At 59.4% G+C, this 25,684-nt stretch overlaps 1 protein-coding gene across 3 annotated transcripts; it reads left to right on the forward strand.

Moving 5' to 3' along the window:
• Nucleotides 1-13: 13 nt before the first annotated feature.
• RELT (RELT TNF receptor) lies at nucleotides 14-24,845 on the forward strand. Of its 3 annotated transcripts, none has more exons than XM_060303669.2 (11): nucleotides 14-166; nucleotides 17,596-17,747; nucleotides 18,751-18,825; nucleotides 18,933-19,099; nucleotides 19,309-19,388; nucleotides 20,102-20,359; nucleotides 21,648-21,728; nucleotides 22,003-22,084; nucleotides 22,260-22,514; nucleotides 22,946-23,144; nucleotides 23,455-24,844. In XM_060303669.2, the coding sequence occupies exons 2-11, from the start codon at nucleotides 17,703-17,705 to the stop codon at nucleotides 23,500-23,502; spliced, it is 1,290 nt and encodes a 429-aa protein (XP_060159652.1). In that variant the 5' UTR covers nucleotides 14-166; nucleotides 17,596-17,702; the 3' UTR covers nucleotides 23,503-24,844. The 3 variants fall into 3 exon arrangements, with proteins under 3 accessions (XP_060159652.1, XP_030691994.2, XP_060159651.1); XM_030836134.3 differs by lacking the exon at nucleotides 14-166 and adding an exon at nucleotides 5,720-5,852; XM_060303668.2 differs by lacking the exon at nucleotides 14-166 and adding an exon at nucleotides 14,160-14,205 and having other exon boundaries at nucleotides 23,455-24,845.
• The last annotated feature ends 839 nt before the right edge of the window (nucleotides 24,846-25,684 follow it).

Below are 25,684 nucleotides of genomic sequence, written 5' to 3' on the forward strand. Positions count from 1 at the left end.
CCAGGCTCCCCCTAGCTCCTGAGTCAGTGGGTCTTGGATAAGGCTTGGAAATCTGAAGCTGACACATGCTGTAAGGGAAAAACGAGGCGAATGTGAGCCTGTCTGCAACTCCAGGGATCGGTGCTCTCCAAAGCCTCATGAGGCTCGGAATCTGACAGAGGCCAAGGTGAGCAGGGGTAGAATCCAAGTCTGTCTGATTTCTGGTCATTAAATCAGACACAAGGATGTAAAGGCCAACAACATGGGGCCATTCTTTGCAGGGGCAGAGAGCCCTTCCCACCAGGGTACACTGGCAAGGCGCAAGGGGGTGACTTCTAGAAAAGGACAAATTGTGCTTCAGCTCTCCTGAACACGTTTCAACATTTTCCAACCTAAATGATTAAGACTTTAGAGAAATAAGTTGCTAAAGGGGAGTGCAGGCTTATGCTTTGCACACTGGTATACACATATCTCGGGTCTGCCAGGCCCCTGATGCCATGGGACGTGCGTGAAACATGTCCTTGCAGCATCACTACTGGGACAGTCTGGAGGAGGGGATTACAGAAAACACAGATACAGAGTAGAAAGCCACATTCATGTGGAATTTATGAAAGCATAGAAGGAGCACAGGCTTTGAAGCTGAACAGAAACCTCAGTTTTGCCACTAACTAGCCATGGGACTCTGGATGCGCTATAGCCCCTCTGAGTCTCCATTTCCTCATCTGTAAATCGGGGCTGACGATCCTTTCCCCCACGGGACTCTTGCTTGGTGTGCACAGGTCTTTGGATTGCAAGGAAGAGATTCATTCTGCCCAGAAATAAAAGGGGAGCTAATTAGTGGAGACATGAACTGGAAGCAAATAGCTCTCAGTACACAGGCCCGGCTATTGCTGGTTCATCTCAAGACCCCTGGCCTCTCCACCTTGAGTCTTTGGTCTCTGCCTCGCCGCCAGCCAGCTGCCGTTCTCTCTGCTTCCCAGCTTCTGCTGCCTCAGGCCCTCTTCCGCCTCTGGATAGACTTCACTTTCAGCACTGGTTACCCAAGGCTGAATCCTCATCATTTTTCCTCAAGTGCCTTGGTAGGAATGGGCCCGGCCCAGCCCACTGTTCTTAGCAGGTCACATCCCAGGGCATTGGGCAGCCTGTGGAGAGAGAGGTGCACAGCCCTGAGCAGGTCAACTGTGGGCAGGGAGGTCCTGGGATGCACAGTTGTTAGGCACCCAGCCCAGGAGAGAGCCTGGAAGAACTAGCTCCTCTAAAGCAGTCCTTCTCAATCTTGGCTGTACATTCTAATCACCTGAGGGGGCCAGGCCACATTCCAGACCAATTAAATGAGAATGCTGAGAGTAGGACCCAGGTATCAGTAATTTTTTCAGGAAAACAGTTGAAGTATAACGTCTGTACAGAAAGGTACTCAAGTCATTAGTGGGCAGCTAGGTAAGTTTTCATAAATGCACCCAGATCAAGAAACTTCCCTGGCAGTCGAGCAGTTAAGACTCCGCGCCTCCTTTGCAGGAGGGGTAGCCTCTGCAACCCCTGGTCAGGGAACTAAAATCCCACATGCTGCGTGGTGCGGCCAAAAAAGAGAACGTTCCACCATGCAAAAACTCCCCACATGCCCCCTCCCAGTCTCCCCTTCTAGGGTAACAACCACCCTGGCTTCTGACACCATGGTTTAGTTTTGCTAGTGAGGTGGAGAACCACGGCTTTAAAGGGCACGGCCAGGGACTTTGCCAGCGGTCCAGTGGTTAGGGCTCTGCGCTTTCACAGCTGCGGGCCTGGGTTCAGTCCCTGATGGGGAACTAAGATCCCGCTGGGTTTGATGTGAGAGGGAAGGAACAGCTTGAATCAAGGCAAGGAGGGGTGGGGGAGCCTGGAGCGAGGGGTCCAAGGTGTAGGCCCAGCTGGAGCAGAGGGGAAAGAGGAAAAGGCAGGGAAGCCAGAATGTGAGCTCCAGGAGGGGGGAGGGACGTTTTGTTCATTGCTCCATCCCCAGGCCACCTGCAGTGCCTGATACACAGCAGGTGCTCAATAAGTATCTGTTTAATTAAATCTAGAGAATTCAGTTGGGATTCCCTTCTAGGTCTTGAATGTCACAGAACAATAGCCCCAGCTGCCATTTATTGTTTGCTGCAAGCCAGGAGCATGAATCATCCGGTTTAATCCTCAGTGGTCCTGGGAGGTTGATACCATTATTATCATCTTTTTCAGGTGAGGAAACTGAGGTACAGAGAGATTAAAAGCCTTCCTCAAGGTCACCTGCCTACTAAGCAGTAGAGCCTGGATTCACACGTGATCTGTCTGCTCAGGTCTCTGTGCCTCATGGAAGAGAGGAAGGGCAGCCACATGGGGTGGCTGGAGGACAGGACACAGAGTCTGAGCAGCTAGAGACACATCCAGTCACTCTTGAGGTATCTGACGCATGTTCCTCAGACCAGCCTTGGGAAGGATGTCCTGACTTCAGAAGAGAGAGTCAGGGCCAAAAGCCATCTCTCCAAGGGGGTTCTCCAGGTGTTTCCTTGGGCTAGGGACAAGCAGCAGGGTTTAGGTAGACATCTACCTCACAAGGAAGATGAGGCACAGAAAGGGATAGAGACTTACCTAACATCACACAGCAAGGCAGCATTGAGGCTGGGGTGGGTGTACAGGAGAACCAGGCAGGAAGATTTCCTGTGGTCAGAAAAGGAAGAAAGTTTACCCAGGTGACCTCTGAGAGCTCTTCACATCTTTTGCATGCCTGCCAAACGCCAAGTCTCTCTTCTGTCCTCACAGACCTTAAGCCACAGGCCAGGTTGCAGGAAGCGGCAAGGGGAAGTGCTATTTTGGGCCCATTATGGCCAATGAGGAGCCCTGCCTGGCAAAGGCAAGTGAAGGGGCTGGGTCAGGGGCAGGATGCAGGTCTGAACGGGGAGGGGGCAATGTGCAGGCCTCAGGGAGAAATGGGGGCAGAGCCCAGATGCTGGGCTGTGGAGAGACACAGGGCAAACACTGAGGGTGGGGGACCAGAGGGAGCAGATGGGGTTTCTGAGCCCAGCAGCCTAGAATAAGCTGGTATCCCCCAAATGGAGTCTCAGCAGATCCTCACAACACCCTGGGCAGGTGAGCTTGCACTCAGAGAGGTGAGGTCACTAGTTTAAGGCCATACAACCTGACAATGGCAGAACTAGGACTTGACCCCTAACTGTGTGACACCAAAGCCCAACCCCAGTGGGATTCCAAACCCAAGCCAGGGTCTGGACCTAAATGGTGGACAGAACCCAGCTCTCAGGCCTAGCAGCCCCAGCTCAGCTCCTGCCCCAAGCTGAGCCCCACCCTGGCCTCCCAACCCCATTTTTTCCTTAAACCAAGCCCACCCTCCCCCTGGAGCTAAGGCACAAACACAGGAGGACAGCCCACCTTCTGAGGTAGAACTTGGCCAGTTGGGGGGTTAGCCAAGTGCGGAGTTTTGAAATTTAAATCTGAGCTGGGACATTTCCTCTTGCTTTGGACGTCCACGTTGGAATTTAAGGGTAGCCAGCAGAGGGTACCACCATTTCTGGTCCATAACTCCAGGGGCTGCCATCTGCTCAGATCCCCTGCAAACACCCCCCTTCCTCTAATCCTGTGGCCCAGGATCCCCACCCCACCTCAGGGAGAGTCTCAGTGGGACATGGAGTCCATGTCCCTGCCTCTGGATCACCACAGCTCATCCCAGCTTATTGTGCTGTGCCACCTAGGATGAGGTGTGAGCCTTCTCTGGGCTCACTTTTCTGGCTGCACTATTAGAGGTTCAACGAGATCGTCTCTGAGGTCCTTGGGCTCAGCGCTTGTAATGCTAAGATTCCGTGGATCCATCTGAGATGCCAGGAGTTTTAAAAGCCTGTGATTCTGAGAGTCCTTTGTTCTCGAGCCTGTGGTTCTCCAACCTCCATAAAAAGCCGATCTAAATCTCTCTCTCGGCCTCCACAACTCCTTCCCTGTCTCCTCACTGTAGTGGCTAAATGTTCCCAGACTCTTGGGCAGGGTCCCAGCTGCAGCTTGCTGTGGTTCAGAGGACAGGAGGGACTGCCTTGGCCCCTCCATCCCTGGTCATTTCTTCTGTCTCTGGTGGCTGCTCACCCTTCCCACTCGGCCACGTCAGGCAGATCGCCTCCTCCCACAGAGAACTGGAATGACCTCCAGGCAATGAGTTTGGCAGCCTAATTTTCAGATGGGGAAACTGAGTTGGGGAAGGATTTGAGAGCTGGTAGTAGAGACAGGCCTGGACCCTCTATAGGATGTCTGATTAATAGCCAGTGTGCTCCTTGACCAAAAAGCATATCCCCATTTGGCCTACTGGGTGCCTGTGAAATGCCACCATTTGAACTCCCGTACTTGGAACTGGGGCATAGAAGGTCCCCTTACAAAGAAAACATTTGCAGGGATAGAGGGCGTCCTGGGCTGCTCTAGCCCCCTCAGCAGGTTCCCAGCATGGATCTTCTCTGGACTCCTTCTGTGGGCTCGGATGTGGGATCACCCCTGACCGAGCTCTGGGGGTGTCCGTTGACATACAAGGGGCCTGGCTGGTGCTATGATCCCAACATCAGTGACCTGGAGCTCTTTCTGCCCTTCCCTCACAACCTGGGCCTGGCCCAAGGAAATGGAAACTCTTCCCCTTTCCCCCTCCCCCTGCAGGTGTCTAGTTCTCCTCCTGGGATCTCCTGGACCCTGGAGACCTTACCTTTCCCACCCCCTCACCCCATGGCTCAGATGCTATGACAGTTTATTTAGAATTCTCCACCTCCCCTCACAATGTATCCCTAACAACTTATTTACCTTCCTCCACCTCTGCCAAGAGCTGTGATTATCTTGATCCCAGACAGGCCTCTGCCTCCCCAGCACAAGGCCCTCCCTACTGTCTGCATCTCCCCCCAGCCCTGCTGTCCTGGGAGGGCCACCTGGGATCCCCTGAATGGTACTGAGTTGGGGAAACCCTGGCTCTTGAGCTGCTGCCTCCAGTTCTGGCCCACCATATGGCACAACTCCAAGGGGCACGATTCACAGAGCTGGTAATACAATATGAATAGTGCCCTGGGGTCCTTAGTCACCCCCTGCTGGGCACCCTGATGGCTGGCATTGGGAATCAGCAGGGTGGGACAGCTGGTGGTAGGGAAGGGACAGCAGTGTATCATCTGTCCTGCTGGAAGGAGGGACTATCCTTGCAGAGAGGGAAGGGGCGGGGAATGGAGACAGGAAAGACCTCCTGGAGGAAGGAGGTTTGGGCTGGGCCCTGAAGAATGGGCAGGAGACCACCAAGTGGGCCTCCATTATAGATTCACTTTCACCAGGCCTTTCTCAACAACTAGGTGGGGTTTCTGGGGGTGGACCTCGGCCTCTTCAACAAGGCAAAGTGAGGTCGTTGTCCCTGACTGCCAATTTCCAGGAGGAAAACGAGACCCAGGGAGGGACAGCAGTGGCCCCGTTTGCACTGGCAATGGTGACAGGTCTCAGAGAAGCATCCAAGTCTCCAGTCTATCTTGCATCTTGCAACCCCTTCTTTATTGGTTTGGAGCCCAGAAGCGGCTGATCCGAGAGGCCTTGTCCGGCGCAGCCCCCTGCAGTTCCCGGGGAGCGCGAGAGATGGCGACACAGAACAGCACGGCCGGGCTGCAGAGCGCGAGCCCCATGGCAGTCTCCAGGGGCGGGGGGCGGGGGTCGCGAACCTGGGCTCTGACGTCGGAGGCGGGGCCGGCGGCCGTGACGCGCGGGGGCGGGGCTGCGCGCCTTCCCGGACCGGGCGGCGATTCATTCAAAAGGCGCGCAGGCTGCGTGGCCGCCCGTGCGCACGCCGAGCCGGGCTCCGGCACCGCGTCGGCCTGGGAGCTGGGCTGCTGGAGCTGCTGCGGGGCGGCCAGGTAAGGAGGACGCGCGGAGCCCCAGCCCGGAGGCCGGGGCCAGAGGGATGCGGGCCCGAGCGGCGCCCCCTGCCTCCTAGCGTCTCTGAGGAAGTTCGCCGGCGCGGCGGATGCCGCAGCCCAGGCCCCGCGGCCCCCCGCCCCCGCGTCCTGTCCCGGCGCCTTCCGTGCACGGACCCCCGCCCGTCTCTGAGCTCCCTGCCCGGGGACCTGTGTGTCCTCCGGCCGCGGCTCCTGGCCCGACCGTGCGTGATGGGGAGGCGGCGGCGGAACTTGCAGTTTGAGGAGCCGGCGGGCCTCGGAGACGCCCCGGCCTGGGATACTGGGACTGAGACCAGGACGGGGTGCGGGGCGGGACGGCGGCTCCTCAGTGTGGCTGCGGCGCGGGGCGGCCGGAGGGGGGGTTCTGAACGGTGTCAGCCCGTGACTGTGGGTGACACGGCGCGTGAGGCGGCCCAGCCGGGGCGAACATGTGGCCCGGACACTGGGCGGTGACGTTGGGCCGAGGGGGAGACACCGAGGGGCTCTGTGTGTCTGTGACAGGCAGAGTGTGTGCGTGTGACTGTGTGAGAGAGACACCCCGGGTCACTACGGGTGACCGTGACCCCAGCCCACTGTGAGTGCGACCCCGGGTTACTGGGGTCACTGAGTGTGTGTGTGGCCTGGGGTGTGACCAGGACACCAGGGCCCTCATGAACGTGAGTGAACATGGTGTAGAGAGGGAGGAACCCCAAGTGACTGAGAACCAGCCCCTGAAGCACTGGGGTCATAGTGTGCTGTGGGGTGAAGTAGTGCAGTGTGTGTGTGTGTGTGTGTGTGTGTGTGTGTGTGTGTGTGTGTCCGCCCGCCCGTGTCCGCGTCTGCACCTCAGGGACATGAGTAGAAGGCGGAAAGAGGAGGGACCTCAAACACCTACTAGCAGATGGGGGCTGGAGGGAGAGGAGCCAGGGAGGGGACAAGGGTCTCTCCAGGACTGTCCCCAAGAGGGCGTCCCTCAGGAGCTCAGTTGAGTGAGGGGGGTGGACCCTGAGTGACTTGCCCTGGCAGAGGCAGAGGGGCCAAGGCTGAGGGGCATCTGGTGGGGTGATAGGTCTGGCAGCAGCTGAGGGCCTCTGAGGTAGCCTCAGGCTCCATCTTTCTGTCTCTGTCACACACACACACACACACACACACACACACGTGAGGTCCAAGAGGCCTGGCTAAGCTCTGTCCCCGGTAACCTGTATTCTTACTGGGCCCAGGCATAATCTTGCCCTCAGATCCCGCTCACCCTTGCTGGGCCTCAGTTTCCCTGTCTGCACACTGAGGTGTTGGGCTGTGAATGGACTGTGAATCATCACTTCGGGATCCTCTGTTGTTTTGGGGTCAACTGTCAACTGTCTCTGTTCTCCCCTACCTCCCTTCAGGCAGAAAGACTGCAGTAGGGGGTGGGAGCAGGCTGTCTGCTGGGGACAGAGTGGCCCAGGGCTGCGCCCAGGTGCTGGTGACGGGGTTGGAAGCACAGCTCCTCAGATCACGCCGAAAATTCTAACCCATAGACATTGACTTCTCTGGTGCCCATCTCCTTTCTTCAGTTCCCTTCTTGCGGGGAGAGGGGGCATGTTCCTGGGGGGCATGAGTCGTCTCTGCTTTGGAGAGCTGGAGCAGGGCCTCTTCACCATCTGGGCTAGACCCTCCTGAGGCCCCCACCCACACAAGAGGGTCTGTTGGGTTCGTGCAAAGTGGAATGGAAATTAGGCTCCCTAGCCCAGGAGAGGTGAGGAGACACCTGCTGAAGGATCTGCACGTTCTCTCCTCTGCTGTCATTCTCTGAAAATGTTGATTGCATTCTGGGTCGGGGAGATAGTTTGGGGAAACAGTGCCAGGTGCTATGCTGAATGCTTTATGGTGTGCTCTTGTTGAATCCTCACAGTGGCTCTGAGATGTGATGACTGTTTTTCAGAGAAGGAAACAGAACCTCAGAGAAGCGAAGTGACTTGCCCAAGGTCACACAGAGTCAGGACAGTGCCAGGACTGGAATTCAGGTCTCCTGTGCCTGAAGCCCTGTAAGATGCTTGGAGAGGGCCACTCCCCTTCCTAATATCTGCTCATGGCTTCTCTGGGCTTCCTTCTCTCAAACGCAGGCTGGCAACATGGCCTCGGCAGGGTGTGCCACTGTGAGTTCTGAGTGTGGTGTACACGTGTCTAGAACATTAGGGGTGGCTGGGTTTCATGGTCTTCCTATTCCTCCTCTCTCCCCCTAACTCTCACCTCCTAGCCAGAGGTCACCAGAAAGTCCTGTCTCCTGCCTTCTAGAGCCTGTAACTGGTTTGGGGAGCGTCCATGTGGCTCTGAAGAATGTTGGGAGTCAGCAGCATAGCCCAGGCTCCAAGAGTGGCAGGAGAATTGAGAGTCCCACTTGACCTTCACCATACCTGAGAGGCCCTGTGCCCCTGCTCAGAGTTGTTCTAGGGGCACTTTCCCCAGTCCACCCACACCCTGCGGGGGTTGAGGGACAGGCTAGTAGTGAGCTTGAGCTTGTGCCTACCCGCTCAGGGCCTCAGTGTCCCCATTCTTCCCTGAGGCCCCTGCTAGCTCTGCCCACTGCTGCTACTTTGCCGAGAGCTGGAGCTGGGGATCCGGGTGTCCCTCTGTCCTCTCTGGAATGACTAGAGTTGTGCTTCTTGGGGCTGATCAGAATAGCTGTCTTGGTCTCCTGGGGCTGAGCCTGAGTTATTTCCATCCCCAGCAAAGAGGTGGAAATAGCTCAGGGCCCTGGAAGGGGAGGGAGAGGGGAAGGGTTAACCAAGGGTTAACCTCCTCTTCTGGTCCCAGCCCCACCCTGTGCCCTGCCCAAGCCAAACCTTTTTGGGAACTTGTGCTGCCTGGACCACAGGGATGGTGGTAGGGCCCAGCTGGGTTTCCAGTGTGGCCCCAGTTGGGACTCATGTGACAGTTGCTGGAGGCAGGTGCCCATTTCTGGTCAAGGAGGGGAAGCTTTCAGCCCCCTTCCCCTGCTCATAGGGTCAGCCTCATTTTACAGAGGGAGAGACGAGGTTCTGAGAAGTGCTGGGACTTACCAAGGCCCCGCACAACCCTGATATTCTGGCTCTCACCCTCCAGACAGGGAACCTACCTTCTGTCCTGCCACACGTCCCCCAGAAGACTGGACGTGGCCCAGGACTGGAAGCAGGCCTGAGACATGCCTTTGCAAAATCAGGGCGTCTCTTATGTTCCAGCTTGGGCCTTGCTGTCCTTGCCCAAACTCCTGTATTGGTCTCTCTGCCTCCGTTTCCAGTTCCCTCACACATGGCGCCAGAGTGGCCTCCCTAAGGTAACTTGTACTGTTTGCCTGCAAAATATAGTCCAGACTCCTCATCCTAGCATCGAGGTTTTCCTTCCAGGACCCTTTTGAACTTTACATTTTCACCCTCTTCCTTCCCTACCAGATGCCTTGGTTGTACTCTGCCTTTGCATTTGCTGTCTCCCCTTTCTAGAACCCTCCTGACCATTCAGGGTACAGCCCCAGCCCCACTGCCTCCCCCAGGAAGCCCTCCCAGCCCAACGTTAGTCCTTCTTCATTGTGTGGTCCATGTGCCACATGTCCCCCTTCACCTCTGGGAATAGGCACAGGGGTGGGGTCCTCATGGGCACCACATGCCCAGTTGGGTGGGGCCGGCCTGGCCAACAGCCTCTCCTCTCCCGCTGCCATATCTGTGTTGGCCAGGCCTCTTCCTGAGGAAGGGCAGCCATCGTAGGCTGAGGGCCTACTGTGTGTTAGGATGCACAGGGAGGTTGGTACCCAGGGTCTCCAGTGCTCCCGAGTGTGTGCTGGGGGTTAGGGGCGAAAACTCAAGGCCACTCCTGTGCGTAGGGGCCAGTTTGGTGCTTGCCCTGGACTCCTCAGGCAAGGCTCTCATTCTGGGCCAGCAGAGGACGCTCCCCCCTGAGGCCCTAATGTGTGTTAGGTCCTGGGTGCAGGGCTCCATGCAGCAGCACTGGCAGGGCATCCCTTTCCTTCCAAAGCTGCTCAGTGGGGAGCCCAGACTCAGAGGGCAGAAGGGTCCGGTCCTAGTCTGAGTCACACAGTCACTGGTGCTGGAGTCTGGCACTCAAGCTCGTGCCCAGCCCCCAGCCCCCAGCCCCATCTCCCACAGGCGCCAGGTGGGAGGCGGGGGTTGTCTGACAACTCTGGTGTCAGTTTTCAAAGAAGGACCAGGCTGGCTACCTGCAGGGGGAGGAGGAAGTGGTAGGGCTGCTCAGGCCCACTCCCTCCGTTATAGGGCCAGCCCTTCTGCCAGGTTAGGCAGGAGGGCTGGACCAGAGGGGGAGGCATTTTGCCTGAGATCAGCCAGCAGGCCCCCCCCCGCCGCCCAACCCCAACTCAGGATTGGGACATGACCTCTGGCAGACCTTAGCACCCAGTTGGGGTGGCAGGGAAGACTGAGGTGCCGATGCTGCACCCCTGCTGTGTGGTCAGCCCTGGGTAGGACCATGAGGCTCTCATCCGCAGCCTCATGCCCAGGTCATCAGCAGCCCCGTCCAGGTACAGGCATTGAGAAGAGGGCCCAGAGACGGGAAGGGACTTGCAGGACTCCAGCGTCACTGGGATCCTAACCCAGGTATGTTTGCCTGGAAGGCCAGAGCTTTTTCCGAGGCCACCCTGGGAAAGATGAGTGCTCTATAAATAAACTGCCCATGTGGCTATGAGCGTGTGCCCTGGCTACTTGACACAGGAGAGGGATGGAGGGGCCTCTGCGGCCAATTAGAGGCAGGGTCTGAGTGTGTGGTTGGAGGGAGAAGGAAGGAGGGCTTCCAGAAGGAGGGGCCTAACTTGGACCTGTACACCCTCACGGTAAGAAGGAGCAGTGAGCACAGGGATGGAGCTGTGCCCCGCCTCCTGCATGCACTTGCTTGCCTCCCTCCCTGAAGGGGACCTCGAACAATGATGGCTGAAGGGGCCAGGAGAGGGGCGGGTCCACCCTGACAGGGAGGCTGGGAAGGCTTCCTGCAGGAGGTGGCACCTGGGCTGAGGCCTGATGTAAGAAGAGTCGCTGTTCCCTGATGAACCATGGAACCTCCAGCCATGCCAAGAGGTCAGCTGGACAGGCACAGTTGTCCCAAATCACAGAGGCGGAAACAAGTTCGGGGATGTAGGGCTGGGTCCTGACTGCTCAGCACCCCTCGCCTTCCTGACTGTGGCTTCAGTTGGCGTGGGAGCAGGTGGACACAGGCCTGTGTAAGGGCTGGGAAATGGGCACCCAGGGTCCACCTGGCGAGTCCAAGACTCATCCACCCCTGCTGCTGGGACTGATGTTGGGTTCCCCAAGCACTCTTGCCTGCTCCTGAGCCACTGGGTGACCTTCGTTGGATGCTGCTTGGTTCTGAGCTTGGCTCCTCCTCTGGCCCTTGTGGGCTGTTGAGGACTGGTGCTCAGGAGAGGCCTGGTCAGGCCAGGCCCTGACCAGTATTACTTACAGTGGGCTCCATTTATCCCCTCAGCATCCCTGGAGACAGGGACCAGAACCCCTGTTTGCAGGGGCGGACCCTGAAGCTCAGGGTGGGTAAGTAACTTGCCCAAGGTCACAGAGCTCCGAAGTGATGACCTAGAACTTGAACCCAGGTGTGACTGCTCCGGGTCCAGGCTTCCCCTCAGGCTCTATTCGTTAGGGCCTGACCTGGAATTGCTGGGGTCAGGGGAATCTCTTTCCCCCAGCACCTTGAGTCTGGAGGAGGAGTCGGAGGACGGGGCAGGCTGGGCCTGTGATCTCCCCTCAGTCTCTCTCAAAGCCTCCCCAGGTCAGCCTGGTCGGGGCTGAGCAACTCTGGGCACCCTGGCACAGTAGTGATCGGTACAGATTCGCGGCCGGGGCAGGAGGCAAAGGTGGCTTCTCGGAGGAGAAGGTAGCAGTGGCGACAGCTGGTGGGCAGTGGGGTGTCCTCCAGCCCTCCTAGTGCTTTGCCGTCCTGTCCTGGGCACTGGCGCGGCCTCCCTGCAGGAAGGCTCTGGTTCTGAGTGCTTGGGTGTGGGCTGGAGCAGGGCGTGTGGGAGCAGCGGGAATGCCAGGTCTGGGGTGGCAAGAGCAGGGACTGCCAGCTGCCTGTCCCCACTCCACATGGGAAACCTTGTCTCCTTTCAGACTAAGTGGTTACAGGGTACTACTCTGAGTCTCAGTTTCCTCATTTGTGAAGCCTGGAACCCTGTCTTTGAGGCCTGGTAAGGGAATGGGCATGTAGTACGTTCTTAGTGAGGGGTGTTGGGGACCCCCAGCTCTGCCTCAGAGACGACTGTCTAGTTTGGGCCCCTGCCACACCTCCCAGCCCCAGGCTTAGGCCAGGGAGGGGGCAGGGGTTGCATCTGCACCCAGACTGGGAGGGGCTGAGTGGGCCCTGTCTGGCTGCCTCAGCCCTTTTCTTAGCCTCAAGGGCCAATTAGCCCCCTCGGCCCCACCTCACACCCCTGAGCCTTCTAAGCCCAGGCCTGGTGGGGGGCCAGGGAGCAGCTGCTGCTTGGTGTGCCTGGAGTCCTCACCCCAGGGTTGTGACCTGGGAGATCTTGGCTGCCTGAGGCTGGGCTGGGGGTGGGAATGGGGGAGCCCTTCTCACTGAGTGGCCCTGAGGCAGCCTCTGCACATCTCTGGGCTCCCAGCCCCTCATTAGTCCTAGGGAGCTGGGCTCTACCCTGGGATCTTCCTCTTCCCCCTCCTTTCCTGGGCTTCCTGCTTCTCACAGGTCCCAGTGCCTTTTCCTACTGGAGCTGTGGTAGACTAGGGCACTATGCATGCAGGAAACCTCAGAGGCCCCAGAGACCCCCATGGCGGCAGTACCTCCTTCCCTGGCGCCTGCCCACGCGCTTTGTAATAGTCTTTCAGGTGAGCCGCTTCCTGTGTGCCGCCAGCTCCCTAGTCTCTGCCGTCAGGTTGGCAAACGCTCAGAACATCTGTTTTGCGCCAGGCCCTGGGCCAGGCTTCTGGGTAGGAGGGGCCAGAGTGAGGTGGGAAGCTGTCAGGTAGGCCTGGGCTCCACCTCTACTTTACCTCCCCCTGGCTGGGTGACCTCAGTTACCCAGGGGTGAAGCAGGGACGCTCACCTCTCCTGTGAGGAGTGGAGGCAACCCAGGATGAGGGCCTGGCCGGAGGCGATGGGAGTCTGTTCCCTTCCCTGTGAGGGCAGAGGATGAAAGGGAGGCAATGCCTAGCTGTCCTCACTACCCCCACTGTGGGCACTGCCCTACTTCAGCCCCAGTTGCCAAGGAACCACTGGCTTCCTTGCTAACCTGGATTTCTCTATTGATGGGCGGCCTTTGTCTTCCTGCCTAGGGTGCAGCCACTGCCGAGAAAGGCCTGTGTCCAGCTGTGTTTCCAGGCAACCCTAGCCCCTGGAGGCTGCAGGGAGGTCCCCAGGCCGTCAAGCCACTGGCTGGGAAACAGAAATACCTGCCCCGCACCCCCTGCTCCAGGTGGCTACCTGCTTCCCACCTCCATCTCCCCAGCCCTGCCTCACTTGGCAGGCAGCCCGGCAAGCCCTCTGAGACGCAAGTTGTTCCACACCTCTCCCTCCCCCGCTAACCCTTCAAGGCCCTGGGGGAAATGCAGCCTTCTCAGCTTGCGGCCTAAGCTTGGTGTGACCTGGGATCTGCCCACCAACCTTTCCTCTCCCTTCCTACACCCTCCCAATCCCCCAGATTGTCAGTGTGTATCTTCGGGCACCTCCCGTGTACCAGGCTCTGCGCCAAGCATTGTACGTAAATATAAGAGAATCTTGTTTGTACCTCGTACCTCCCATCGAGTATGTGCCATAACCCCCTCCACGATTTACACGTGGGGAACCTGAGGCACGGTGAATGCTTACTGAGGGCCTGCTCTGTGTCGGGCTCTGTGCTGAGCATTTGATGTGCGTTCTCTCGGCCTCACAACAGCCCTCTGAGGGATGGGGAATGGGGGTGGGGTCCACAGCCACCGAGCCAGTGAAGAGCAGAGCAAGGAAGGCTGGTTCTCCTCAAGTCAGGCAAGGGCTTCAGATCCGGGTTCAGTCCCCCACCCCGAGCCCAGCCTCTAGGCTTCTTAATCGTCAGCCTGCTCCCTGGCCCTCTTGACCTTGGGAGAAGGTGGACCCTCTCCTGAGTGCCTTTTCTGATCCCCCTGGTTCAGCACATACCTATTCACGTGCTGGGCACCCGGTACGGGGGCAGCACGTCAGCGGGGAAGGGGTGGGTGCGTAGCCTGGTCACACCCAGGGCAAGGACTGCACAAGTGAGGTGGTGGTTGGGGGCCAGGAGGAAGTGACTTTGAGCTGAGCTCTGAAGGAAGGGTAGCTGTCAGTAGGGTGATGGGAGGGGTTTCTGGGCAGAGGAAACAGCAGGTACCAGTGCCAGGTGAGAGAGGCAAGTGTGGGGGACAGAAAGCAGCTCTCAGTGGCTGGAGTTGCGGGGAGGGACAGGGGTCAGATCTGGGTGTTGAGACGCCTAAGCTGTGGGGGGCTGAAGTGGAGGCCAGGGAGGAGGCCAGGGGGCAGGCGAGGGGTGGGGTGAGCATGGAGCTGTGGGAGACCCTCGGAGGAGGCCACCGCGGAGGCGGGTGTGGCTGGAGAGGGAATGCGCGGAGATGGGGCCCCAGGCTGGGGCCGGGTGACCCCATGAGCTTCAGTTCTGGGAAAGGGGAAGCTGCTGAGGCCTGAGGAGGCCCGGGTGGTGACACAGCTTCCTCTTTCTCTGAGGACTCTGGGGCTGCGCCTCCCTGGGGCTCTGGCATCTCCCGCTTGGGGCCCTGGTCTCAGCTTTGCTAGTTGGCTTTCTTCCAGGGAATTTCTGGTTCTAATGGTTTGGGCATTTTTTTGGAGGGTGGGGATGGGCTGAGTGTGAGGAGCCCCTCCCCCTGTCCCACGCCCCCGTGAACCTGTTTTCTGGAGGCCTCCTGCTCCAGACACTGGGGCAGGGTTTTGTGGTGAGTGAGACAGACATCCCTGCCCTCGCTGCTGTCTGGTGGAGGGGGGCGGGGGCAAGCAATAAACAAGTAAGCAAACGGTTATAAGCCTTGGTGGGAGGTGCTGAGAGAAAGAAGGGGTGACAGGGAGGAAGTCACATGACCTACATCAGGCTCGTTACCTCATTTAAACCTCATGACAGCCTTGCTCTGGGACATAAACATCCCCATCTTGCAGGTGAGGAAACTGAGACCCAGCAAGGTGAAGCAGGGGCTCTGGTCCCCCAGGGAGCTGGTGACAGTGGGAACAGGCCCCAGGCTGAGATTTCAGGGAGGAGTGGCCTCTAAGCTAACTTCCTTCTCTGCCCCTGGGGCCTTGAAGGGTGGTTCTCCTCTGCCAGGAGCCCTGAGGCCGGAGAAGACCACCACCACTGCCCATCTTTGACAGCCCTCCCCCAGGAAGCCCTCAGGAGGTGCCCCGAGGTGCAGGGCTTTGGAAGGTCACTGATTGCCCTGCCTTCTGGAAGGCAGAGGGCTGGGGATGGAGCCTTCTCAGTCTCCCCTCCCCCAGCCAAGGGGCTTGATCTGAACTTGCTGTTCAGTCAGGGCTCCAGGGCTCAGAGCATAGGTGCTGGAGGCTGGGTGGGGAGAAGGCGTAGAGGGGAGTCAGAGCAGCAGGGGTCCACGTGCGTGCAGGGGGATTCTGGGTGGAGGCCAGCGGCTGCCTGACTGGGCAGGTCCTCTGGGGGCTCAGGCTGATTGTGGGGGCAGGGGGAGCTGCTGTAAGCAGAGACTCGGGCAGCCAGACTGGAGTAAGTGCTGGTTTGGGGTAATTAGAAGGCGTCAGGGCGCTAGGCCGCGAGCGTCTGTGCCTGAGTGGGCCCTCGCTGGCTTTGAGTCTGGGCCTTTGGACCCCACTTTCCTCCTCGAAGTCTTGAGACCATAGCTCCCCGTCTGTCTGGAGGTGGGCAGCTGCACAGCCCCTCCCTGTGAGCTCAGGTCACCCAGCAGGTGCCAGTCACGGCCAGAGGTGGGACTAGGGGGGAGTCTCTCCTCGGTGGACGTTGGGTCTCTTACTTTCCACCCCTGCCCCAGCTCTCTGGCCCACCCTGGGGATATGGACGGGTGCTGGGTCTGGGGGCTGGACAGGGCCACGGGGCCAGCCTGAGGTCTTGGGGCTCGTGGTCAAGTCTGTGGGTGAGCTCCCATGAAAAACCAAGGAGGGGGCCATGGAGAGATGGGCTTGAGTAGGAACTGGGCCTGGGCAGGGGGACACTTGTGACCATGTTGGAGGAGGGACCGGTGGAGGATGGGCCAGAGGATGCCACCTGTTGGGTGCTGACTGCCAGGGTGCAGCCTTCACTCTACTCTGTGGCCGGACCTTCTGTCCCAGGTTTTCCCCTGAGCTGGCCTTGGGCCGAGAGCCACTGCTAGTGACCTGGAGAGTCCCGAGGATAGTGTGACCACTGCCCCAGCCCCTCCCCTGGGTGTAATTCAAACCCCTGGCCCGCCAAGGTCTGTGCCAGGCCAGGCCCACAGCGCAGCCGGATCAGTTTCCTCCGGCTCCTTTTCCTGGTGGGAAGTCCGGGCCGCCTGTAGGCCAAGGGGCTCTCGGCTCTTCCGTGACCTGGGGTTTACTGCAGGCAGTGCTTCTCCTGCGAGGCTGGGCATCAGACAGCCCCGGGGTTCCAGGCAGGGCCCCCTCAACATGCTGGGCTTGGCTGCTCGAGGCTGCCCCTTGGGGGGTCAGAGGCTGCCTGTGGCCTGTGCCTGAGGCCCTCCACGTACACTCCTCCTTCACCCTCCTGAGCCTGGAGACAGGCCTCCTGGAAAGAGGTCATTGAACTCCCTTATTCTGCCACTATCCCTTTTGTGCAATCCAAATTCTTCTTCCTGCTCTTCCAACCTCGTCCTCTGCTGGAGACTTTTCTACAGAGGAGGCCACACCCTTGAGCCTGGGGGCTCAGCCTCAGGCCTGTGCCCATCACCCTCTGTGCCCTCACATGCCTTATTTGGTTTCTTGGCACTTCCCTCGCTCTGGCACGGGGACGCTCACTGTTTATCTGTTGGTCGTTGGTCTCCCCTGGGGTGTGAGTTCCCTGAGGACAGGGACAGCGCCTGTCTTGTTCATACCTTTTCCCGTGCTGAGGGCAGTGCCCAGCACACAGCAGGTGCCCAAGAGAAGACAGAAGGCTTGAATGCTGGCTGCCACTCCCCACCCCTGCAGGTCTGCCCGCGGCTCAAGAGATACAGTCAGACACATCCCAGATCTCTGGAGAAGTCTGCCAGGCGGGCCCGTGGGACCCGTGGGAGGACCAGCACAGTGATGGGGTTGGGGTGGGGGAGCTTTGGGGAAATGGAAGTCTAGAGAGGCTTCCATAACAAGAGGCCTTTGTGCTGGGCTTTGAAATGTGACAGAAAAGGCCTTTCTTGGAGCAGAAACAGCAAGAGTGAAGGCAGAGAAGTAGGAGAGGCGGGCATGCTTGTGTGCCCCAAGGAGTTCTGAGAGGCAGGAGCCTGAGAGCTGGGGATGCAAGCGGGGAGGCCGGGCGTGGGGTCGCTGTCAGCGCTCTCGTTCCTCCCACCTCCCGGGGCTGAGGCTGTAGGCTGTAGGCTTCCTTCCTCCCCTGCTCCCCTGCCCGGGCCTAGGGCAGCTGGCTGTTTATGGAAGAGGCAGGAAGCCCTTCCTCCACTGGGAAGCTGCCCTGGGAGGCTGGCCCCAGATAGGGTGCCCCCACCTCTGCTAGGGCCTGCAGTGGATCAGAGGGCAGGGCCGGTGAGCGTAGGCCAAGCCACCCCAGCATTCTGCCTGCCCGGTGACACCTCTCGATGTTCCCGTCCAGCCCCGTCCTGGAAGGAGGACTGCAGCTGCCTGCCTGCCTGCCTGTCCCATCCCCGTCTGAGCCTCCCCTCCATCTGCCTGAGGCTGGCGACCCACTGGGGCTTGAGGATGAAGCTGAGCCCACCGCACTGGCCCCTATCCTGCCTCCTTGTGGTGAGTTGGGGATGGGACCGTGGGGAAGGTGAGTCCTGAGCCCTGCGCTCAGGAACCTCGTGCTGCGGCGGGTACTGGGGCTGGTTACATGGCTGTTTTGAAGAATCGAGGCAGTCTGACCCTAGGAAGCGCCTCCTGCCCCACGTGCTCCTGGTGCCGTCGGCCTCCCAGTGTTTGGCACGTGCTGGAGCCGCGTCTAGGGCCTGAGGAGGTCTCTGGCACCTCCCGTGTGACATTCCCTCTGCCCTTCAGGGTAGCTGGCTATACGCTGTGCCTGCCCCAAACTGGGGCCCAACTGGAGGACTGGGGGGATCTCCCCTGCGGGCAGGATTCGGGGCAGATAGTTCACACTAACTGTGAGAGGGAAGAGAGGGAGCTCCGAGAGGAATAGGGGGAGGACATGAATGGAGAAGATCCTTCCTTTGGGGCCTGTCATGCTCTGTGTGGGTCCCAGGGTGTGAACGGGCTGGCCTTGTGTTGTGGGAAGGTCACGGAGGAGGATGTGGTCCCAGAGACTCAGCCGAGGCCCCGAGGCCCCATCTGCAGTCTCTGGCCCCAGGGATGATGAACGGAGGCTGGTTAATGACATTTTCAGCTGTGGTGTGTGGACCAAGGCAGCAGGAAGGGGGGCGGAACCTGAGAGAGGAATTCGGAGGAATTTCCTCCTCATCATCCTGGTTAGCTACAAGGGCGTGACTCACAGACCCAGGGGCTCAAGATCCTGATCTGGCCCTGTCTGAGGCGTTTCAGCACTTTCCAGAAGCAGATGTGGTTCTCCCCTTGCCTAGGCAATGGCAATGCAGCCGGTCTGGGACAGGCAGATTTTACTTGTAGCACAAGGGACTGAGGTTAGAGAGTGTCCCCAAAGCCTGGGGGTGGCCCTGTATATTGGTGGTCCTTGTGCTTGGGGTGACTGTAAGTGGGTGGGGGGTAGGTGGCCCCAGAGATGCCATGTCCCGGTGCTTTCCGCTCCCTCAGTGTGTCCTGCCCTCTTTTCTTCCAGCTGTTGCCCTGGCCTCTGGCCACTGCAACATCAACAACCCCTTGGCCATGCCCACCCGGCGAGGAGCCCAACCTGGTGAGCTCGCCCTGCCCATCCACCTCTCCTGGGAAGACTGTTGAGGGCCAGGGGCAGGGACCTCAGGCCTGGCTCCTGGCTTTGTTCTCACTCTTCCCCTCCTGCAGGAACCAGGGCGGGGCACATTATGCAGGTCCTGCCCCCCAGGCACCTTCTCAGCTTCCTGGGGCTCTAGCCCTTGCCAGCCGCACTCGCGCTGCAGCCCTCAAGGGAGGCTGGAGGCCCAGGTGGGCACGGCAACTCGAGACACACTATGTGGAAACTGCCAGCCTGGGTGAGCCATGGGGTGGGGTGTGGGTGTTCATGACCAGGTGACCAGGACTTGAGATCCTGGGGTCCCAGCCTCACTCACCTCTTGAGTGGGCCACAGTCTTCCCATCTGTGAAATGGGGTGGGTCAGGACCAGTGAGGGTGCCCAGTAGGAAGGTCCAGCCTCTCTTAAGGATAGTTTTTGGGCTTCAGTAACATCTTCCCTCCCTGCAGGTGGTTTGCCCCGTCAGAGGTCCCCCATGTTCCCTGTCGGCCGTGCTCCTGGACACCCCTTGGTACTCGCGGCTGTTACGGTGAGTGGCAGGTGATGGCTAGGACTGGCGGGGTATGTGTGGGGAGGGGTCTGGCGAGCTTGAGCCCAAGGGCCCCGCAGTGTCCGTCTGGGGCAGTGGGGTCCTCACTCCCCTAGCCCAGGGGAGGGTGTGCAGCCACAGGGTGTCTAGCAGGTCCACTGGCTGTGTCTTCTCACCCCGTCTTTGAGTGGCAGAGACTGTCCAGCAGGTGGCTGCCACAGCTTGGGTTTCACATCCCAACCAGTCTCCTGTCCTTATCCCCTCGAAATAACCCACGTAGCTGAGTGTGAGCACATACGCTTACATACGTGCACCTCCTCTCACCTGTTGAGTTGGTCACCTTCCGAGGCAACTAACTCATGGGTCAGGCTGTGGGGAGGCAGGATCTGGTGTTGCTGTGCCCAGGCATGTGCACCGTTGCCTTTTGTTCACCCCTGTGACCCATCATGAGGGGTGGACAGGGGCCTCAGGGTCTGGCCGTCCTGAGGGCTGAGGAGGCCTTGCTCAGGCTGGCTGACTGGTCAGATGGCCAAAAAGGAGGGTGTGAGTTGCCCTTTACTTCCCCACCATAGTGGAGAGTGGGTGCTCTGGACATGCCAGTACCACCCACCGCCCCGACCCCTGCCCACAGTAACCTGGGCCCTGGGCCTCTCTGAGTGTGTTTCTCTCTGCCTCTGTCTTTCCTCCATGCCTCCATCCTCCGTGGTGCTCAGAGCGGGGGCGACGGGCCCGACGTGGCATGGAGGTGGCAGCAAGGGTGAGCGGCGCGGGGGAGACGCGGCAGCCTGGGAACAGCACGCGGGCAGGCAGCCCCGAGGAGACAGCTGCCCAGTACGCGGTTATTGCCATTGTGCCCATCTTCTGCCTCATGGGGCTGCTAGGCATCCTGGTGTGTAACCTGCTCAAGCGGAAGGGCTACCACTGCACGGCCCACAAGGAGGTCGGGCCTGGTCCTGGAGGCGGAGGCAGCGGTGAGGCCCAGCCTGGGGCTGGGTGGGGAGGCCAGAGGGCGCGGCTGAGAACCTACTTGGTCTGGAGGGTCTGACATGGAGAGGCCTGCAGAGGGCTAATCAGGAGAGTTTCCCGGAGGTGTGCCGCATGTGGGCCGCAGAGGAGACACTGCGGACTGGCAAAGTAGAAGGAAGGGTGAGGCGGCCCGACGTGGCAACTGGGGCAGAGCAGAGGCAGAGCAGAGGTCAAGTGGCTTCAGTGGGATTCCCTCCCTGTGTGAGGCCCTACCCAGCTGTAAGGGCCTGGACTCCTCAGGGACTGCAGTTGTGTGTGTGGTTCAAGGGTTGGACTGCTTTCTGGGTACTCAGGGTGACCTCCGACCTCTGGCCTGAAGGGCTGGCAGGGCAGCTGTCTTGGACAGGGACCATGCGAGGCTCAGGTTTCAGCTCCAGGCTGTGGTTTGAGTTACGAGCCCTGGACCCAGAGGGAGAGACATGTTCCTCCTGCCCCTACCCCAGGGCCCTGGGTCCCTTTTCTTCTTCCCCTTACCCCTCTGCGCTGTCCCCTGAGGGCTAGTAGGGCCGGGATCCCACATGCACATACACTGCTCACAGAAATTGGGGGCCAAGTCAAGATAGAATGGCGCCTGCCATGCCAGCGCCCTTTTCAACTTCCGACACTGCGGTCTGCAGGGGTCAGGAGGGGGACAGGCGCTTTAGGCAGGCAGGAAAGTGGCAACTCAGGCCATTTTGCCTGGAACTGCACTTGTTTTCCTGGCCTAGGACTCCCTTTAACTGTTGGCTGCTGCCTGGGTGCAAGTCCTAGGAGTTCTGTTTGCTGCTGGCCCAGGAATGATTGCATGGCCCATTCTCATGCTCTTGAGGTTCGGGTCCTCAGTTAGTTATACCGACAGGGCGGTGTGCAGGGAGGTGATAGGCCTGGGATGGCAGAGTTTGCTGGGGCTGTCGGAGGTCATGGGCAGAGAGGCAGCCCACAGCTCCCTGAGGCTAAAGAGAGGAGAGGGCAGGCCCTGGGAGAGGCTGGTTCCCTCATCCCACACATCTGCAGGGACGGTGGAGTTCTGATGGCCCTGAAACCGCTAAGCCCCTGGTGCTGCTGGGTGCAGGGAGCAGTGATGCTGAGTAAGTAGTGAAGGTGATAATGGGCTCAGAATCAGAGCTGAGGCCCTTAGGTACGCATACAGCCAGGCCAGGGGCGCCCTCTGCTGCCATGTCCTGGTGTAGCCTGTGAGCCCAGGGTGTCCCACTGCCTCCTTCCCTAGGATCATGGTTCTCTGTTCTTCCCCAGGGGTCAACCCTGCCTACCATACTGATGACGCCAATGAGGACACCATTGGGGTCCTGGTGCGCCTGATCACAGAGAAGAAAGGTGAGGGGGGAGGTCTGACCCCATCCCTCCCAGAGCTCTGCTCTGCCCCTCCCGCCGGGATACCTCAGGCCAGCGTGCCCCCTCTCTGACCACTGTGGCTCATGGTGCTCCCGCCTCTCTGCCTGCTCTTGCCTGGTGAGAGGTGGAGGAAAAGGCACACAGCCTGGGCCAGGGAGGGGGTGGCGGGTAGGTAGGGGGATTTGTGCTGGGGCAGGAGGTTGGGGGGAGTGCCCCTCACGGCCCAGAGCCGGGTTCTGACTACAGCTGCCCACAGAGAATGCGGCGGCCCTGGAGGAGCTGCTGAAGGAGTATCACAGCAAACAGCTGGTGCAGACCAGCCACAGGCCTCTACCCAGGTAAGTGGGCAGGTGGGCAAGGAGGGACCCAAACCACAGGTAATCAGCCTGCCTCCTGGGGACTCACCACTTGGGTATGTTGCCCCTCCTGTCACCCCGCTTCCCCTTCACTACCTCCTGGGGTCTCCTGGGCCTGCCCTGCCCCAGTGGCCGCTCCCACCTGTGTCTTCCACAGGCTGCCGCCGGGCCCACCCAGCATGCCACACGTCTGCCCGCATCGCCACCACCTCCACACTGTGCAGGGCCTGGCCTCCCTCTCTGGCCCCTGCTGCTCCCGTTGTAGCCAGAAGTGGCCCGAGGTGCTGCTGTCCCCCGAGGCTGCAGCTGCCACCACTCCTACTCCCAGACTCCTGCCCAACCCGGCCAGGGTGCCCAAGGTCGGGGCCAAGGCAGGACGCCAGGGCGAGATCACCATCTTGTCTGTGGGCAGGTGAGGAGGGCATAGACACAGCAGGGTGCCACAACATGACATGACAGCTCTGGGGGTGGCAGGGCCCTAGCCTGATCCATGAACAGTGGGTTCAGTGGTGGCCTCACCCTTCCTGGCCTCAGTGGGCCTCTTTGCAGTGGGGGCGGCCAGGGAAAAGCCAGGTCTTCCCAGCTACGCTCTCTCACATGGAGTCCCTGGGCCCCCAGGGCAGGGTCATAGCCCCCATCACACCTGCGCCACCTCAGGCTAAGAGCCTGTCCACCTGCAGCCTAGTGTCGGGAGGTGTTGGGAGCTTGTCAGTGGGTGGGAAGACGTGGGGAGGGCTCAGGCTCTGACCCATGAACTTGCTGTGTGACCCTGGTGGGTGCTGCGCCCTCCACACCTGGGGTCCTTCCTCTAATGGAGGATGATCGCACTACCTCTCCCCACAGGTTCCGTGTGGCCCGAATTCCTGAGCAGCGGATGAGTTCGGTGGCCTCAGAGGTGAAGACCATCACGGAGGCCGGGCCCTCAGGGGGTGATCTCCCTGACTCCCCACGACGTGGCCTCTCCAGTGAGCAGTGGACACTGCTGGGAAGTGGTGGAAGCCACCCTAAATGGCTGAAGTCCCCAGCAGAGAACAAGGCCGAGGTAAGGACCAGAGGGGAAAGGTGTCTGCTGGCACCTGTGCCAACCCCGACTGCAGATGGGGCAGGGGTGGAGGTACAGAGGGCCACTGCCTCCTGGGGACTCACCACGTGGTATGTTGCCCCTCCTGTCACCCCGCTTCCCCTTCACTACCTCCTGGGGTCTCCTGGGCCCTGGTTTGGGGCCCTCCTTGTCCACCTGCCCACTCACCTGGGCAGAGGCCTGTGGCTGGTCTGCGCCAGCTGTTTGCTGTGATACTCCTTGGAGTCCAGAAGCCCCCTGACAGCTCTGACCCCTCACCCCTGTCCCCCAGGAGAACCGCTATGTGGTCCGGCTGAGTGAGAGCAACCTGGTCATCTGAGGGGCTGTCTCGTCTGAGGATACTGCAGCCTTGCCCTGGGAGGCTCCGAAGGCTTCCTGGAGGAGGTAGAGCTGCAGCTGAGCCAGTGAGGATCCAGAATGGCCCAGCAGACAGAACAGCCAAGGCCAAGGCCTGGAGGTGGGAGCGTCCACCCCAGTGAGGAGGCAGGCCAGCGTGCCGGCGGGTGCTGTGTGCAGGAGCAGGTTGAGAGCCCCTCCCATCCCTGCCGCCCATTTCCTTCCCTGCAGGATGTCCCTGATGCCGTGCCCTGCCCTGGCTGGATCCTAGGAGCCCACAGGGTCCTCTGCACCGCCAGGTGGCTAGGCCTCAGTGGTGGGGAGGGGCCCTCTACCTGGCACCCCTGGCCCCATGCCTTAGTGATGAGCCACCCCTTACCTCTGTAGAGGGGACCTCCCCCTCCTTCCTGACAGGTCCTGCAAAGGGAGGGGTCAACAAAAAGCCATGAGCTAGGAACCGGGTTCCTGGGTTCTAATCCTGGGCAAGCCCCTGGCCATTACTGGGTCCCAATTCTTCTGACTGTGAAGCGGGGAGAGAGTGGCGTCTCGGTGCCCAGGGCCTTCCTGCATCTTGCAGGCTCTGGGCTGGGTCGTGTAGATGGAGAACTTGACCCCTTGCCACCCCTCCCACTAGTTTTATCTGGCCCCGTTTTTTGCTGCTTCAGGGCCACCACCTTCAAGGCTCCCAAGGGGCTGCCCATTCATGGCTCTGCCTACAGAAGGGGCATAATGCACGTGCCTGCCCCTGACCCTGCTGTTTTTATTGAAATTGAAAAAACAGACTTGACCTGGGCGGGGCTGTGGTACAGAGCCCCAACCTGCCCAGCCACCCACAAGATCTCAGGCGCTTTGGAGGGTAAGGGGTGAGGCCTCTGGCCTCGGTGGTTTCTGTGTCCCTGTGGTATTGGTGTGTCCGTCCCCTGGCCTGGGCAGTGCGGGCGACTGCCTAGCCCGCGTCTCCACTCTGGCTCAGCAACCTCGTTATTTATGTGGGGCTGTGCAGGCATGGGCCCACTGCTGTCACCGTTTCTCTTATTTATTGAAACTTTGCTGTTGTCCCACCCTTGTGTCTCCACGCCCATCCATTTGTTGAATAATAAAAGGTGGGAAAGTAGTGTCATGAGGCGCTTCTTTTTCCCTGTGTCTCTTCTCAGGTCTGCCCATTCAGTGAATAGTTGTGTGTCGGGCTCCGTGTGTGGGACAGGCCATCCCTCCCCTGGCAGCGCCTGCTGTTTGGCAGGTGGACACCAGGCAGCAGCTGAAGTGGGGCCGGAGGTGGCCTCTCAGGTCACCTGGTTCTCACTGAAGGCCCTAGAAGCAGTGCTGTCCAACGGAAATAGAGTGTGCGCCACGTATGTAATTAAAATTTTTCTAATAGCCACATTTTAAAAAGTAAAAAGAACCAAGTGAACTTATTTTAAATGATATCAACAATGTATTTTACTTAAACCAGTATATCTAAAATAATTTCATTTCAATATGAAATCAGTATAAAAATTATGAATTAACCATTTTTTTGCTTTGAAATGTGGTATGTAAAATACACTTAAAGCACGTCTTAATATGAAGTAGCATATTTCAAGGGCTTGATAACCTCATGTGGCTAGTGGCTCCTGTACTGGACAGCACAGCTCTAGAGGAAGTGGAGCCTGGCAAATGGATGGGGTAAGTAAGGCATATTGAGGGCTGGAGAATGTGGGAAGGGGAGCTGTGTTCCACAGAGGGGGAACAGCATGTACAAAGGCCGGACGGCAATGAAAATAGGAGGAGCCGGAGAAGCTTTCAAGTACAGAGTGACTCAGGTGTGAAGGCTGGGCTGGGGGTGGCAGCAGAAGGCAGCCACATGGGCTCTTGGAAGCCACTGGCCCTATGCCAGGGGATGCCCAAGGAGCCTCTAGAGCATTCAGGAAGGCTAAAAAGTATGACTAGCCAGCTCATTCCTGACCACTGTGGAGGGTGCAGGAGCTGTGGGAGCAGGGATCCACAGGAGGCTGTTGCAGCCATCCAGACAAGAGACGGAGGAGCAGGGGTTTGTGGGGGCGATGGAAAGACTCCTGGGACAGAGGACGGAACTGCTAGGCCTTGGTGCTGGGATGTGGCTCACGGGATTAGGGCCAGCTGGGTGGGGAGCAGTGATGCAGACCCACGGGATGTCCTGAGGCACC

This window comes from Globicephala melas, chromosome 8 (assembly GCF_963455315.2).
Source record: "Globicephala melas chromosome 8, mGloMel1.2, whole genome shotgun sequence".
In the NCBI taxonomy this organism is placed as follows: domain Eukaryota; kingdom Metazoa; phylum Chordata; class Mammalia; order Artiodactyla; family Delphinidae; genus Globicephala; species Globicephala melas.

Excerpts from the sequence above, each read along its gene's own strand:
- RELT (XM_060303668.2), top strand. The coding sequence starts at position 14,160 with ATGGGAGGGGTTTCTGGGCAGAGGAAACAGCAGGTACCAGTGCCAG. Across the intron at positions 18,826-18,932 it reads CCGGCGAGGAGCCCAACCTG|GAACCAGGGCGGGGCACATT; the intron begins GTGAGCTCGCCC and ends CCCCTCCTGCAG. Across the intron at positions 19,389-20,101 it reads TGGTACTCGCGGCTGTTACG|AGCGGGGGCGACGGGCCCGA; the intron begins GTGAGTGGCAGG and ends CGTGGTGCTCAG.